At 38.2% G+C, this 17,339-nt stretch overlaps 1 protein-coding gene across 3 annotated transcripts in view; it reads right to left on the reverse strand.

Moving 5' to 3' along the window:
• Nucleotides 1-13,936: 13,936 nt before the first annotated feature.
• Nucleotides 13,937-17,339, reverse strand: part of FRMPD4 (FERM and PDZ domain containing 4) — a 314,384-nt gene continuing 310,981 nt past the window's right edge. For 2 of the 3 annotated variants that reach the window (XM_026117225.2, XM_064500344.1), the window contains one exon: nucleotides 13,937-16,308. In XM_026117225.2, the coding sequence (XP_025973010.2) occupies nucleotides 14,954-16,308 (1,355 nt within the window). In that variant the 3' untranslated portion in view covers nucleotides 13,937-14,953. Of the gene's footprint in view, nucleotides 16,314-17,339 lie in introns of all 3 variants that reach the window. The other variant, XM_026117239.2, reaches the window with a different exon arrangement.

A 17,339-nucleotide genomic window follows, 5' to 3' on the forward strand; every position in this document is an offset into this window, starting at 1 on the left:
TAAGGGCAGCAGACTGACTCATTCTATGTACTGCAAAGTCCTGCACGTGGGGAGGAATAACCCCGTGCAATAGTAGAGGATGGGGGACAACTGGGTGGAAAGCAGCTTTGCAGAAAAGGGATGCTGGTGGGCAACAAGCTGAACATAAGCCAGCAGCTGCAAAGGCAGCAACAACATCCTGGGCTGCATTAGCAAGAGTGTTGCCAGCAGATCAAGGGAGGTGATTCCCCTCCCACCCTGCTCAGCACTTGTGAGACCCCATCCAGAGGCCTGTGCCCAGCTTTGGGCTCCCCGGTATAAGGAAGACACTGGCTCCCTGGAATGAGTCCAGCAGAGAGCCACCAAAGTGGTTAGAGGAGCAGCACACATGATGGAAGAGAAGAGGCTGAGAGGTTTGGGTTTGTTCAGGCTTAAGAGGAGACGATCTTGCTGCTGTCTACAACTACCTAATGAGGTTATAGAGATGATGGAGCCAGACTCTCTTCAAAGGTGCACAGTGATAGGACGAAAGCCAATGGATGCAAGCTGGTACATGGGGAATTCTGATTAGAGGCAGGAGAAACTTTTCCCCTGGAGGGTGGTCAGACACTGGAATAGGTAGCCCAGAAAGGCAATGAAATCTTCATCCATGGAGATACTCAAAACTCAGCTGGTCTCAGAGCACCTTGACCTTCCAACACGAACACTTCTATGACTCTTTGTTGTCTCAGATACTGCAGGAGTAAGACCCTGTGGCTGAAACCCCGATTTTTTTCTCCTTCTTCGGTTTCAGAATGCACAATACCTATTAGTCTGTAACATACATATTTTGAGTGACAACCTCACATGAATGGGAAACAATCTTCTGTGACATCTATTGCTTTTTATGACTACTGCTTTCACCACAGGAATTCTGTGTCTCATTTTCATAGTAGAAAATTATATTGATCATTACTCTTCCTTATCTTTGCCTGTTTTTATATTACTGCAACTCTCCAGTGTTTCTGATGGAAGTTTCAAAAAGTGTGGACATATCTTGGTCAGTTTTATGTTAAACAGTATTGTCCATTCAGTGAAACAGCCATATGGAGAAACAGATCTCAGTTCTGATTCCTCAACACTTTTCACTAAGTGAAATCACTTCTGAGGTACCAAAGTATGTATTCCACAGTTTTTTTTCAGTGAGGTTATTTTTTGGATTTGTTTTGTTTTGTTTTGTTTTGAGAGGAGGATCAGGATAAAATTCATGAAGAATCAGATATCCTCAAGGAACAGATATAATAGAAGTGGGCTAAATATGCAGTGTCAACAGATAGGAATAACAACCTTAAATGCTGGCACTAATCAATGCCAGAATGATTAGGAGCTACTGATGTGCTGAAAAATGTAAATGAGATCATATTATGCACATATAAGGTACTGCCAGTAGAGAGAGATGACTATCAATGGCCTGATTAAGTTGATTCTGAAGTCTGCTGTATCAAAAGAGTAAAAGAGCTTGGCTTGTCAAATTTAGCTAAACAAGAAAAGAGGCAACCTGCCCCTTTATAGGAGGTGGGGAGAGGATGTCGAAAAAGTTGGAAGAGAGCTGTTTAAAGGTCCCTGTTGCAACAAAGATGAGTATTATTTTAATCTGGAAATTAAAATGAAGTTTCCAGTTATGGAAGGTGTGGGGTTGTATGACAGCTATCCAGGAGTAGCAGGTACAAAACCTATGTGAATATCACTACAGCATGTAATGGTTTTGTTTTTTTTTTTTAACTCTAGAATGTCACTGAAACAAAATGACATTAAAAGATCTTTAAAGGTCATAAGTCAAGCACTTACAACATAGGAAATCTCAGATTTAGATCTGCTTCTGCAAAATTTAAATTGTCCTTAGCCATATGCGTGGGTTTCACCGAATTCTCAACTTCTTCCAATGCGCAGGCTCCGGGATGCCATCAGCATATGAATCAGGAAATGCAGAAGGAAGGGATACATGAAAAAAGGTAATAACCAGATATAGCTGTAGTGAATGGGATTCTATGCATCTCTGTCAAAGAGATCCAACATGTTGCTATTTCCAGGATGGCTCATATCAGCATTACCTATAGTTTTCCCCTTGAAGCACACACAAATTCAAAAAGCCTCTGTTTTTTCCCAATTTAAAACAAATCTCAATTCTGACTCTTCAACACTTTTCACTAAGTCAAATGAGCAAACTGTAAAATCCAAACAGGAAGCAGCGCCACTGCTTTAAATTAAAGGAAAAATTATCCACATGCTATGGAGTTGCTCTTAAAGTGAAGGATGTTGAAATAGTTTTTACTTTTCAATGTTTATTCTGTACAGATTTCTTGCAAATTGGACAAGAAAAATAAGTGGATTCTATTTCTTTTCTAATTTTACTTAGAGACAACATTAGGCTCTGGTGGCCTATTTGCAGGAGGTCACATACATAAAAAAACTTTCAAGACTTAAATTCATTTCATTTCAGGCTTGCAGCCTTCTCTCTTCTTTTTCTGTTTGCAAAAGTGTAATTCAAAAGAGTACTGTCATTCTTAACTGCCAGCCAAAACTGAACTTGCACTAGGTCAAGAAGTGTTTGCAGGAGCAAGCTTTACAGTAACTCTTACATAATAATGGTCTGGATGGAGCAAGACTGACAGGGTCTGGTCCTAGAAATGTTGGCATAGGCTGGCAGAATTTGATAACTTTAAATATCTTTAACATTTCTAGATAAATTATTAATAAAGAAACAAACAAACTAATGTTTGCTCTTCAGGCTACTCCTACAACATTTTGTGCTTTTGTGCTGCAGAGTCGAAAGAGGGGACATAAGTTAATTAGCAACTGTCTTACTAGAGTCCTACTGACATCATTGATGATGCATGTTCAAAGTAAAGAATGAGCATAACTGGACTGCTTTTGATGTAGTCCTTTTCTGAAGTGCAGGTGGAATATTTTAAAACCATCAAAATGTACTTTGGTCTCTGTCAACAAACTCACAGCTTTTCAAAAATTTAACCTTCAGGAGGAGACCATGCTTGGACATTTTTAGGTGAAAAAAAGATTTAACAAAGATACAATATGCAAATTGAGTAGTTTCATGGAATTGATGTGCATCCTGAACAATGAATTTTGTGTATTACAATCCTATAAAATGGCCCATATGAGACTGTGAGATTCATTTGAACAAAACCTGAGCATTTGAATCAGAATGTAAGTACCACAATGGCTTTGTGAACATCTACCAAACTATCAACATATGTTTTCTTAAAAAAAGACAGCATTTGCCAATGAAAAGAGAAATAGTTATTTGACTTCTCTTTGGAAACCACGACATTATTCTTGAAATACTGTCTCACATTCTCCATTTGCCTTTCTTCTACTGGTTGATTTATTTCTAATATAATTTACTAATACTGATCTGCAATTTATTTGATTCAGGAGTTAGAAATACAAGAAAAGGTGTTCTTTTCCAGGTAAGAATCCTGCCCACTCTGAATTTTGCAAAAATACAATTTATTTAAGCTTTATACAAATACTGATGAGGATTCATCAGTACAATACATCATTCAATAACTGTCGTTAAACTGTGAACAATTATGAAGTGCTGTTGATCACTTCTATTTAAGTTTGGTGCTAAATGAAATGTTGAGATTTGTACAGAAACTAAATATTCTCTTTCAGGCTACCAATATTTGTTTGGTTTATCTCAAGAGCTGACTTATATGCTATGCTTAGGAAGGCAGTGTTTTGTATGCATACAAGGAGCTCTGGCAGGCAGTGCCTATGTTTCCAGTGCTGGGACTCACTAAGAGATGGTGAGAAAACTGGCACACACTAACTTGACTTGGGCATTGGCATGAGAGTGACAAAATAAAATCACCACCACCAAGTTGTGGAGTATTATCAAAGTTATTTGTCAGTGCTGTCCCCTACTGGCTTGATTATGCTTTTCAGAAGGGCTAATCTCATTCCATAAGATAAAAGGAGGGAGGAAAAACTCCACAAAAACAATAAAAGAACTTGAAAAAAACTAAAAAATAAGTATAAAACTTCATAGACCTTCTGAATCAATGCATTTCAATAGCCTCATAATTTTCTGAGTTCTTTCATTTGCATAGCAACATGTGACTTCAAACATCCACAAGCCAAGCATGAACATTTGAGTTAGTTATCTCTGACTTCCTTAAGAATTCTTCAGAGAGGAATGTGCACTTCCAAGGTGTGAATCAATTTACCTGTTTTGATGTCTACTTTAGAGTTATGTTAGCTGCATCTAGTAGTGCCTCTTTCTCTCCAGTATGAAGGGAGCCCAGCGTGACTAGCTCAGATTTGAACAACTCTACTGAAAGCATCTACATTCGTATAGATGAATACTAACTTTTCCTGTTTCACTAATCATAGTGAAAATAGTTAGTTCCACTAACTATTCAGTAAGAGAAATTTATGAAATTCAAGAACTTTGAATGCACTTTAGCAAGTGATATTCAGCCCTAGAAACGCAAATAAAACCTTTCATATTATTGGGAGTTCTAGAACTGTTGCTTACTCTTCACTGCCAAATTGTGCTGTAATTCTGTTTTTTACCAACCTTTGGAAGATGCATACTCTGTTCAGTCTCAAATCAGTGGAAAGGGCAAAGAAAAGAAATTGAGTTTGGAATTATACACCATGAAAACTGTGAAAAGTGTCCATACAAATTTTTCCAGTCACAGCAACTTTGATAAAACTTTCCTATACATTCTCAGAGTGTATTAAAACTTTATAAGCAAAGCATTAATTAAAAAATGTGAGCACAAATAAGGCAAACAATTAGCCATGGAAAAAGCCTGAAAAGAGGGGATATATGGCATAACTGGTGAAATGACAACCTCTAATGGGTATTAATAGCCACACATCACTTGATTTCAATGAATTTCTTGTGGAGAAACAATGTGCTTACTGCCTTTCAAGACAGTTTGTTGAATCGAAGATAGGATTGTCAGTTCACAGGGGATGAGATGCTACTAGCAGAAATGAAGACCAGACAACCTTCACAAATAGTGCAATTGATGTGAACTAAAATTCAGAACAGAACAAAGTGTGAAGACAAATGAGGGGAGATTCATCTCCCTATATTCACCACAGAGACTGAGATGGTTGTCTAGGCTGTCTATGTATCATCAATGCAAAGAGAGAATAAGGCATGTCTAGAACGTGATTTATCTCACCCAATTTTGAATGTGCCTCAGGAGATGACTCTTTCTCTCCCTGCATTGACTGTAGAGAGTGTTTAGGGGATTTATACCTGATACCCAGCATTTAGACAACTAAAGTCAAGCAAGATGAATTCTACCCTGGGGACTAACAACAAAAAGGTCCGTCAAAACTTAGGACTTCATCATTTTTAATTGACTGAGGAGAAAGAACTGAGTATACTAGTTATTCACAGAATGACTGTAAGCCACCAGTGTGCTTCAGGCATGAAAGGCAAATGGGGTCCTGTGATGCGCAAGACAAGAAATTCTCCGTGGATAGAGAAGTAATAACCTAATTATACAAATATGGGTAAGACCTCATCTGGAATTTGATGTACAAGCATCAGTGAGAGAACTTTTTAAACCAAAAATATAGAACTAGGCCTTTTGTCTTAGATTTCAGTTAGAAATTAAAAACAGGTCCCTAAACCTTAGATCAGTGATGTTCTGGAATAGCCTTCCAATAAGAAAGATACCATCAAAAACCCAGATGCTTTTATGTTGGGTCCTGATTCTGCCTGTCTGCACTGAGAACACACAGGGAGACTCAGTGAGCACAAGACACCTTTCAGTCCAAAAGTCTTATGGACACAAGGGATATAAATGATGGAAATTATTCTGCAAGTAAAAAGGCTCCCACAATATTCATGTCTAAGCTGACAAGTACAAATAGGGACGCTCAGGAAGAATACCATAATTTTAAATGAGATTCCTCTGAAATAATCTTTGCAAAGAAAATTGCAATTTCCTGAGTTTCAGAAAAAAAATAGCAAGCCAAAATAAACAATATACAGAACAATAATATCTTCATATTTTTTAAAAATAGGTTGTCAGTGGGTAACTCAGAATGAACATTTCTTTTAATGATTTTTACTCATAATACTAAAATTGTTTTGGGAACCTTTGTGTAGAATCACTTTCCTTTTTATCATCTAGTAGTCAATTTGCCTTGTTTGTGTAGGTCTTTCATATAACAAGAGAGGAGAGAAAAACCCTTCAAAAGTATTCTGTTTTAAAAATCAGTATGACAAGAAGTCAGTAAGGGTGATAGCATTGAAAACTACTTTATAAAACATGAAAAAGGATTTGATTTGCGATCTTACCAGTGGCAAGGGCTGAGCAGACTGCCTCCACAGAGATGCTAGAGCTTCCCAAGGTTCTTCATGATATTCTCTGAGTTTCAGTGGAGATCTCTGAAATTTTCCCTCCAGATGCAACTTTTTCCTCGTGGAGGGCATGGTGGCAGGAAACTCCACAAGGCATCTCCAAGGTGAAGTTCTTCATTTTTATTCTATGGAAGGAACTGATTTGGCACTGTATTTTACATGAAGTCCAAGCATTGTAGAAATGAAGCAACTGAAAGGCATAACCTCATTTGTTCTGTTGAATATCTGTCGTTACTTACTTCTCAAAGAATGCATTGCTGCCTTGCTCACATTGTTCTTCCATATATTTAGATTTTCTTTTTACAGTTTTGTTTCAATGATTTAAAGAAAAAAATGCAGTGAGTGTTTTCCTTTTTAGAAGGCAGGAACTACTTTTAAAAGCAAAATCCTGTGAAGCATCTTTGTTGAGAAACATACCCAATTCACCTCTTTTACTGTGTGGTAAGACATGTTTTTCAAGTGCTAAAAAGTTAAAAATGAAAGGGGAGAATAAAATAGGAAATAATAAAATCTGGCCAAAAAATACACTCTTAAACCAAGAACAATTAAAAGCAAATTACTGCAATGTATGTAAAAAATTGAAGTCACAGTTATAAAAAGCCAGTATGACAGATAGCTTGTATACAAGTGTCTAAGACAAGTAGTGTCCTGTGTCAGTAAATATGCTTCAGGGACACTAAATTTGTTGAAACTGGAATAACATCTGGCTGGTTCAAGCAGCGATGGTTCAGCATTATTAAGGAGAAAGTTTATAGTGCCTATAAATGTGCTTGCTTGTAGAATTGACCTACAGCAGAAGCCCTAAAATAAGTGTTCAGATGGGGCTGGGAAACTTAAAAACTTTGCACTGAAACATGCTGACTTTGGACTAGAACTATCAGAGTACAAGCAGTTTTCTATTCATGTTGCAGAAAGCAGCTGAAGATCAGGGGAAGAAGTAAGCAGGGTTGTATGTACCAGAAATGACTGATGGCATCAACCTTTTGGGCTGTCCTTGCAGATTCAGGAGATATCAGAAATTGCAGACATGACAAGAGCATGACCATGCTCAGCAAAACTACAGACTAGCAAATTCTTCAGGCATCCATGTCCTCTGTATTGCAGACTCAGGGATGGACTAGACCCTCAATTGAGTTTATGGCCATTTCACCAGAGACAGAAGAGTCAAAGTAAAATTATATTCTTTGGCACCTCTTTTAGCAAAAAGATCCCTGTCTTAAGGAACTCAGCACTTCTAGGGAAACCAAAGCCTGGAGTTCAGGTTGTCAGTATTAACATCAAAATATGCTGACCTCAAATCTCTCCTAGATAAAAACTTTGTTAAAGTAGGATTAAAGTTTAGTGCACAAAAAAGAATCAGGCTTTCAAGGATAAATTTACTGATGACATTTAGTGTCATGCCATGTTGCCATTTTAATGACATAAGCAATAAAAAGGAATCTTGCAATGCACTGCAAAAGAAGGATTTACAAAATGTCCTTTCTCTCTGAAGAGTCACTTGAAAAACTGCACTGTAAAACCATTGTGTAACATCTCAGTGTCTCCTGTATTAAATGATGACAGAAAAAGTTGTTTTTTTCTGTTACCTGTTGTTGTTACCTGTTTTCTGCAAATTCTATATTAAAGGCAACTATCTTCCTTTGTCATCTTGTTAATAGTAAGAAACAGCAGGAATATTGTTTATTATTTTAAGCTTAATTCCATCTTTGCAGATACTGACTGCTTTCCCATGATCCTCAATGGCAATTCACAGGTGGAACAGAGAACAGCATTTGGCCTTCAGGAAAGAAACATAACTTACCAGTAATCCGTCTTCTCCAAAATGTGTGGTCTATATATAAATTTGTTCTGTGGTTACACCTACATCTTATCACTCCAGACTGCACAGCTTTTTCCCTTTACAGTAACCATGGAGGATGTATTCACACTGCAGTCATCACCTTTGGCACATTGGCACAGAAAATAAAGCGTGTCCTAAGCCGTTTTGATTCTTTCTCAGTCACAGAGATAGAGTCTAAAACACTGAAGGAAATCATGCTAATAGAGTTCAGGAAAAATGTCTTCTCTTTCTTTCTTTCTTTCTTAAATTAATATCCATGTGTTTGTTCCCACTGTGCAACTTTACACAATTACCTGCCATAAGCTATCTAGCAGAGGATCTTGAAGTCCCTCATGCAAACAGCAATTGTAGAAGGGCTTTACAAAGCGCTGTGACAGGTCTTGAGGCCTCAGAGATGCCTCAGAGGTGCCTGGGGAAAGAATGGTAGATACACAACAGTATACTAACAACACCCTCATAGGAGTTGTGTAATCTCAGCTGGAAGTATGAACTTCAAAGTTTTACAGCAAATACTGAAACACTCCACCATCCATTTAGATACCCACTGGATCTGCCACATGAGTGAAACACGAGTGCTTTACCTGGACTGAAAGGAAGGGGCTGGAGGAAATGCTCTCGCCCCACTATCAGGGAATGGTCCAAGAGGCAGTCTGACCACAGCACTGCTCTCATGGAAGCGTGCTGGCACTTCCTGATGCTGTGGGACACAAACAGATCTACGTCAGTGACACCACTCCTCATAGATCCTCTTGGAGACCTCAAACAAGCTTGTTGAGAAAGTTGGGAAGGATGTCAGTAGATGAGCGGCTAACAAACAGGGCCAGTAGTCTGTGCACATCTGTCAAGAGCCAGTCAAATTCTGGCAGAGAAAATAAAACTCTGCACACCCTCCGAAAGTTAACAGGTATAAAATAGAAAAGTTGTGTGGTCAGTCATAACTTGGGCAAATACCTTCAGATATGATGCAAATCCCTGCATGCAGTTCAGATGAGCTGGAACTCCATGATACTGGTGTGAAGCTTTCAGTTCTCTGGCCAGTCCCTGTTTGATTCTGTTGCCCAAAAGGACTGCTCAAATGCAGAGGGAACAAATCTAACATCAGCACTTGGAAAAGTGGAGAAGATCTGAGAGTCACGCCTCAGTGAAAATAAATCAGCTTGAGGTTGCCACCACAAGAGAAAGCTTTCATACCTTGAGGAACAACAATGTTAACTCAGGAACTTTGTCTTTGCAGTAATCCCTTGATTAGTTGACTGAAAAGCCCCTGACTTCATCTTACTGTGATGGAAAGGTTGGGGAGGAAGTACCTCCCTGAAGCATGTGTCTTAGGAGAACCATTTCTGGTTGCTTCCATTTCTGGAGGCTTCCACCAATGCCAGGAACGGTGGCAAATAGTCCAGTTTGGTCAATATTAGTGTTTGGCAGTTTCAGGCTCCTGGAGCAGAAGCACCTTTTGTGGCTTCTCAGGCTATTAACTAAGCTCCTGACACCTTCCCATCCCATTTTTAAAAGTATGGCAAAGGGAGCACACAGGAACATGGCTCATTCTCAGGCAGTGAAGACACATTTTATACACGTGACAAGTTATAATTCAACTCTCACAGATCAGAAAAGGGCAAAAAGGTAAGCTTAAAGGAGGCACTGACGTAGATTAAACAAGCAAGAAATAACTTGCTTCAGCACTTGAGAAACTCTGAAATAGCTCTAGGTATCTTCTGCCTTATATACCATGTGCTGAAAATAAGAAATGGATGAAAGTGCAGGTCTCATAAAAAGCAAACATGCTCCAAACTTGAGCAACAACTATAAGCCCAGTGTAAATGGACAATCATTTAAAGAAAGAACTTAGAACATTTTATTAGTGAAGTAGGTGACAGAACATGCTCTTTTACTCTTACATAACTACTTATGCTGAGCAGTGCTAATGTGCAGTAAATACTTATTTTGTCAGAATGACAAAATGAACGTATAATATAAACATGTACAAAGTGATTTTAAAATGTGACTAAATAAGGCCTATTGCATAAAAATGTGCCATCAATAACACAGTCTTTCTTCAGAATAGAAGTGCATTTCAAAATCAATACTGAACTCTCTCTTTTTTTTATTTACTATGGTAAAACAGGCTGCTAGTTTAGTTTGCTTTTAGTATTTTTTTTTTGCCTTATTAAATTACAGACTAGCTCCCAGATTTTGCAAATTTACATTTGCTGTCATGTTTAAGTCTCCAAACAGAGTGTTACTATTGAGTCTCATGAATTTTCACCCATCAGCATCTCCCAAATATCATCAGCACTGACAGAAAAGTTCACATTTTGCCTTGGGAACATCTACAGGAAAATGGATTTATCATTTCTTTCATTTTTTAAATGAGTGAATGCCTCAGACTTTCCACTTCTTTGGTCAAATCTAGTTCTGAAAACAAACTGGGCACATTCCATAGGTAACACAGTAGAAGTTTGTGATCACTGTGTTCTATTATTTCACTTTCTTTTTATGCAGAACAACTACATCTGAACTTGAAATGGCAAATGATAAACACTGGTTAATGTTAGTGCCACAGCTCAGCAATAAGCTATTGTGACATAAACCATGTTTTCATTTTGTACTAGTTTAATGCTTAGTGCACTGAGGCTCTAGCTTTTAACTTATGCTGCTACAATGCTACAATTATAGCCTATAGAGCCAAATTCATCCTTGGTAAAATACCATTAACTTCAACTGGATTTCAGGGTGGTCATAGGGACTCACTTAGATACAAATTGAATGAATGACTTAAGAGCCCATTTCCCACCTTCAAATAATATATTAGTATAAGATAGATTATTTTACTTTTTTTGGTATGCAGTGAAGTATGGAGCATTCTGGATCTCCCAGTGACGATGAATTGATTAAGTTTCTATTAAATGGAAGGAAAAGAAATGGAGGTATGCAGCTTTTTTTTAGGGCTACTAAGATGATTAAGGGACTGGAGCATCTCTCCTATGAGGGGTGGCTGAGAGAGCTGGGCCTGTTGAGCCTGCAGAAGAGAAGACTGAAGGAGGATCTTACCAGTGTGTATAAGTATCTGAAGGGAGGGTGTAGAGAGGATGGGGCCAGACTCTTCTCAGTGGTGCCCACAGGTAGGATGAGAGTCAACAGGCACAAACTGAAACACGGGCAGTTCCATCTGAACATGAGGAAAAGCTTCTTTACTGTGAGGGTGACAGAACATTGGAACAGGTTGCCCAGAGTTGTTGTGAAGCCTCCTTCCTTGGAGATATTCAAAAGCCATCTGGACACAACCCTGGGCAACATGCTCTAGGTGACCCTGCTTGAGGAGGGAGGTTGGACTAGGTGATCTCCAGAGGTCCCTTCCAACCTCAACCATTCTGTGATTTTGTGATTTGTTTCTCAATTTCAAAAGTGCAAACTTTGTCAAAAGTTATTGAAGAAAACAGTCTGAACTCAGGAACTTAAACATGAAGATACTTGTAATTTAGTCAAGCTAACAGCAACTAAAAATACAGTGTGTCTATAAAAATAAATACACGTACAGTATACGGCAGAAAAAAGTATCATCTTATTTAATATTCCATTACTGACCTGGTGCAAGAAATACTGATGAAATTTTCCTGATGACACAAAGTTGAGACATACAGTTAATGTAGGAATCAATTAGGATACCACAGAGGAAGACAATGACCCCTTAATGCTGAAGATTAACAGAAGTGGGTTATAATTCAGTAGCAAATGATGTGCAAGGTCATGCCCTTCAGAACTAGAAACAATTATTGTTATTATTATCTGAGGATCTCCTTAGCTGGACAGGACAAGGTGAAGAAAGATGGAGATACTGACTGACCAAGGATGATTTTGAACCATCAACCTAACATGTCTGTGAACATATATGATTCTAGCAGACCTCAGACAAAATATTTCCAGGAGAGATTGGGGAGTATCTATGATATTGTACAAAGTTGCCATAAGGTAGCGTATAAAACACTGCATATAACTCTGTGTGGAAAGCTTAGGAAAGAGATATTCACCAGGTATCAGATAGGTGATATTTCAGATATTGGGGGAAAAGAGAGAGCCTGTCTGCTACGAGAAGACTAGAAGAGCTTGGCTAGATGATATTTGATATTTATCAAAAGCAGAGAAGGGAACATGGTGAAGCCACTCCAGCAAGTCCAGTGGAGGTTCATGAAGCTCAGCGAGGGCTGGACAATGTACGAGGAGAGGCTGAGAGAACTGGGATTGTTCAGCTTGGGAAAGAGAAGGCTCATGGGAGACCTTATTTCTGCCTACAAGTACCTCATGGGAGGATACAGAGAAGATGGAGCAAGACTCTTCTCAGAAGTGCACAGCAATAGGAGAAGAGACAACAGCCACCACAGGAACACGAAAAATTCCGATTAGACATCTGGAGGATTTTTTTTTTTTTTACCATGAGGGTGGTCAAATATTGGAACAGGTGTCCAGAGAGGTTGTAGGATCTCCATCCCTGAAGGTGTTCAAGGCTCACCTGGACATGGCTCTGAGCAACCTGATCTGATTAGACCTGCTTTGAGTAGGGGTTGGACTACATGCACTAAATGAGAGCCATTCTAAGCTAAATTATTCTGTGATTTTATGAAAGTGAATTAAAAAGGAAAGAAAAAATCCTAGTTAAACTGAAAATATTACCACAAAAAACTCTGATCACAATTGCCTTTAGGGAGCAAAATTAGCAGGAGATCTCTAATCAGAAAAGTTCTAAAACATGAGGGACAGAAAAAATCTAGCGAAATTTAAAACTAAACTAGATCAATTTATAAAATGGAGTATGATGCATTGTTGTAGAATGGCAAGGACTAGACTAGCAACCTAGAAAGTGCCCTATCCCTATGATCTATGTTGATGTTTAATTGTGACACTTCTAAATCTGTTTTTGAAACTTAGTATTTCCAAATCCCTGATGAGATTTTTACAGAAACTCACAAAGAAGTAAAGGAATACGTACCAATACAACAATTCATTGTTTTTTTCCCAGTACAAAATACTCAGATACTACAGAAAGAATTTCAGTGATGCACACAGCAAAGAACATCACAGCAAGCCCAACTCTCAGACTGAGTATGAGCACTATGTGGGAACAGGCTGCTATCTCCCACCACCAAAATAATTCCACCTGCAGCCTACCTCTGAGCTGCCCTCAGGAATGGGTCCTCATGTTAAATGAATTCATCTAGGAAACCAGATTCTGCTCCTACAGACAACAAATTGAGCTTCTGATACTGAGTTTCTGGAGATGTTTCTCTGCAGTCAATGCCTTGGTTTCACAGTGAAGCACATCACTCTAACAAAATATTTCCTTAGCAAAAGCTTTAATTTTGTTGTTCTATCTTTCTAGTTCAGCAGAGAAGGCTTCACACTTCCTTCAGCTGAGTGTCTAAGTTTTCAAAACTGAGCTGTTATATTCTTTACATATGATATTATGAGAAACAGATGAAAGTTACCTACATCAGATTGGAGAATGGTATTCAAGTGTCTGTACTTTTCAAAGGGCTGCTGTTCTTAAATGACTCAGAAGCTTAAAAGAAGCCCTTGTTAAAGCCTATTTCCCAGGTGAAACTGAGAGCTTTTGCTTTGGCTGTCTCTCAAATACAAGGCCACAAAATGTTTTTCAGAAAGGTTCAGATGGGGTAGATCATTCACAAATTGCTTTGTTGTTACTCACAGAAGTATTGTCTCTGGCTGGAAACATTTCAGAGCTATTTATTGTATTCTGAAAACTTCATTTTATTTCTAACTTATTTACAGTTAAACATTCAGAATCGTAAAATATGAAGTATAAAATATTTAACAAAATAGTTGCAGTTCATGTTCTTCAGATGCACCATAAATATATGATGAAACAGTAAACAGCACAGGAATTTCCTGATGGTCCTCTCTCTCATTTAACAAGGAAAGGAGTTTGTAGACCTGCCCTATACATTCTGATCTGACTTGTATGCCACCGACCTTTCATTACAGACAGAACATTGTCACTCTGGTTTTTATGTTCCCACTCTCTCTCCCATAGTTACCATTACTGTCTGAAATGCAACATTGTAACATTCAGTACATCAGATACTCTCTCAAGTTGGTATTTTCAATACTTTTTTTTTTTTTAATAGAGAACTTCCTAGAAAAGAAGAATCAGGTAATTCAGGCAATATGAACAAAAGAGTCATTTATTATATATATATTCTCTAGTAAGTTATAATAGTCTCTTGGGTTTTAAATGTCTTTTTACTATTTTCAATGCTTAAAAATTATAATTTTAAAACATTAAATACTGTGTTATATACATTATGATTTCATTTCCTATTTCTAAACATGGAGCATTCTCCAAGTGAAAACTTGGAAGAAACTGAAAACAACTCCTTTGACATAACAGGCTTTAAAAGTTCACTTCATACAACCATAAATTTGACTATATGAAAAATAGCCAAACATTAATTTGCTCCTCTATGTTTTTTTGTTTGTTTGTTTCTCTGGTGTTGGGGAGAGGGTTTTTTTGGCTTTTGTTTTTGTATAAACAGAAGGACAGATCTGGTCGGTACTTTTGTCAGTGTTCAGTACTATAACTTCTTTTTTTTAATCTCATACCTATTTTATATAAAATAAAATATACAGAGAGAGCTGAGTTTGTTACATTAGTTCATACACATACAGTAAATAAAAGTTTTTATGTATGGCTTTGCAAAGGTAGATTATGAAGTGACTTTTGTATTTTATTTGTTTAAAAGCATTTTAAGAGAACGTGTTAGTGTGCTTACAATAGCGGCCATGGTAGTCGAATGTCGAGCCAAGAGTTTAATGCTAGGATCACTGGAGGTCTTGCCTGACACTGCTTCTGCAGCTTTCAGAAGACAAATGTAGTTTATCACAACCTCATCTATCTTAGCTATAATTTCCTGCTGCTGTGTTTCAGAGTTCATAACTTTAACTAAACGCATGCAGGCTTCTGTTAAGCAACAGAGTACTTGAAAGCTGGAAGTCATAGCTAAAAGCATTTCCTCAGGGCTTTTATCGGCCATGGCCATTTTCCTGCAGGCACTTCCCAACTGTCTCGATTCCATAGATAACAGTTGTTTGTACTTAGAAAGTTTAAGGTCATATGTTTCTGGATGTAAATCTTCTCTCTTGCCCATACTTGCTCGGACCAGTGAGAGTAGCTCATTGGCATCCTTTTGTGCTGCAATAAATCCATCAGGCATTGCATATGTCTTCTCTTTCATCACATTTATTCTTGTGATTCGTGCATCAAATGCCATATCATTGAGATTCACATCAATTTGGCCACCTTGGAGGTCAGCACTGCTTTTCTCATGTGCATTAACTGCATCATCTCGCAGGGGCTCAGCAGCTTTGGGGGACTCAAAAACTTCCTGCTCATTATCAGTGGAAAAAGACTGCCCGACTGGTTCTGCGAGCTCACACGGGACCTGCGGTTCGAAGAGACACGAGAGCTGATTGCTGTCTCTGTCATCTTCATCATCATTGTCATCATTTCCTCTGCTTAGGAAACAGTAGCTGAAGGGGCCATGACACTTCCAGGTGCTGGTATCCAGCTTTCGCAAAGGCAACGTCCGATACTGCTTGGAGTCCTTCCGACTGGCGCCTGTGCCTGAACACCTCTTACTGTCCTTCCTATCAGTGCTGACGTACACACAACTCTGGGAATAACTTTTTGACACCTTTTTGCCCAGGGGAAGTTCCACCCTTCTCTCTGATTTGGATTCCTCTCTTTGGGTGATGTCGAGACATTTCAAGCTGACTGCAGCTGCCTTCTTTTCAAACAACATCTCAATGCCTGCAGATCCTCCAACGCTGCTGCTGCTGCTGCGCCTCAACACTTTCCTGTTGTGCGGCATCCTGAGGCTTCCTCCTATCATGTCATATGGCCGTAAACTAACTGTCGCCCCACAAGCCTGATTTACTTTGGGAATGTCACAAGAGTCTTGATTTTGACTTGGCACCTTTGATTCTGATAGCATGGATGATAGCATGATGGAGTCAGCTAGAGGCTGTCCAGGAAAAGCTGTAGGAATGCCTCCTTGTCTTCCCTTTTCAGGCTCTGTGAAAGCTACACTAGGGGTAGTAGAAGAGCAGACAGAATAATTAAGCATCACCCTGATAATATTCAGAGACTGAACTTTTAAATATCTTTAATGGTCAGGCCAAATGGATTCATGGTACTTTCCAATGGTCTCCATTCCGCAAAATATTTCACAAAAAACCTGCTACTTCTTTGTGTCTTTTGCATTTCACTTTTAAAATTCATCAATAAATTATAACTTATGAATAGTTAACTGTTCCTTCCCTTACAACACACTCATTTAAAAAGAAAGGAAGTAGAAAAACATCTACTAAATTTCCCAAATTTCTCCCATTATATGGATTGGAGGTTTCCTACTATATAATTAGAGGAATATTTTCAAATTAAAAATTCCTTATGTAACCATACCTGAGAACATATGGAAAACTGCACTCATGGTAATTTTTGTTCTGGGTATGTGTTTCTTTGGCAGAGAAAACACACTTCTCATTCCTGCTCCTACTCCATTCCACTTTTTGATTTTCATGCATTCATGCATTACTGGTACATGTGTGTTACAAACCAGGAAAAAGGGAAATGTTTAAAACTCAACTGAAAGCATTCTCAATGTTATCTCTGAAAAACTACATTTTTTACAACATTAAGTTCATGAAATCTCTTAAAGCTGGAACTTAAAATGTGGTAATGGTTCTGGATGTAAATTATTCTTTAAGGAAACATCTATAATCAGATGGCAAAGTGAACACATGCTTAACAAGATAGTGACATATTCTCATCTTCACAGTTGGTGATTTTTATTCGCATTGGCATATTTTTGGCAGTCTACTAAAATACCATATAATATACACAATAAATGAATCACAGGTTGTTCTCTCCCACACTGACATACCTTGTGAACTCATTTTATAATCTGACAGGTATCCAAGAACTCAAACAAAACATACTAGATGAATTTTGGAGAAACTTCCAAAGAATACTTTCTCCTAAAGGCCTCTCCATCAATGTCCCCAAAACAGTAAATATAAAATGTGGGGAAAATATGCCTAAAACTCACTTTT

This window comes from Dromaius novaehollandiae, chromosome 1, assembly GCF_036370855.1.
Source record: "Dromaius novaehollandiae isolate bDroNov1 chromosome 1, bDroNov1.hap1, whole genome shotgun sequence".
Classification (NCBI taxonomy): domain Eukaryota; kingdom Metazoa; phylum Chordata; class Aves; order Casuariiformes; family Dromaiidae; genus Dromaius; species Dromaius novaehollandiae.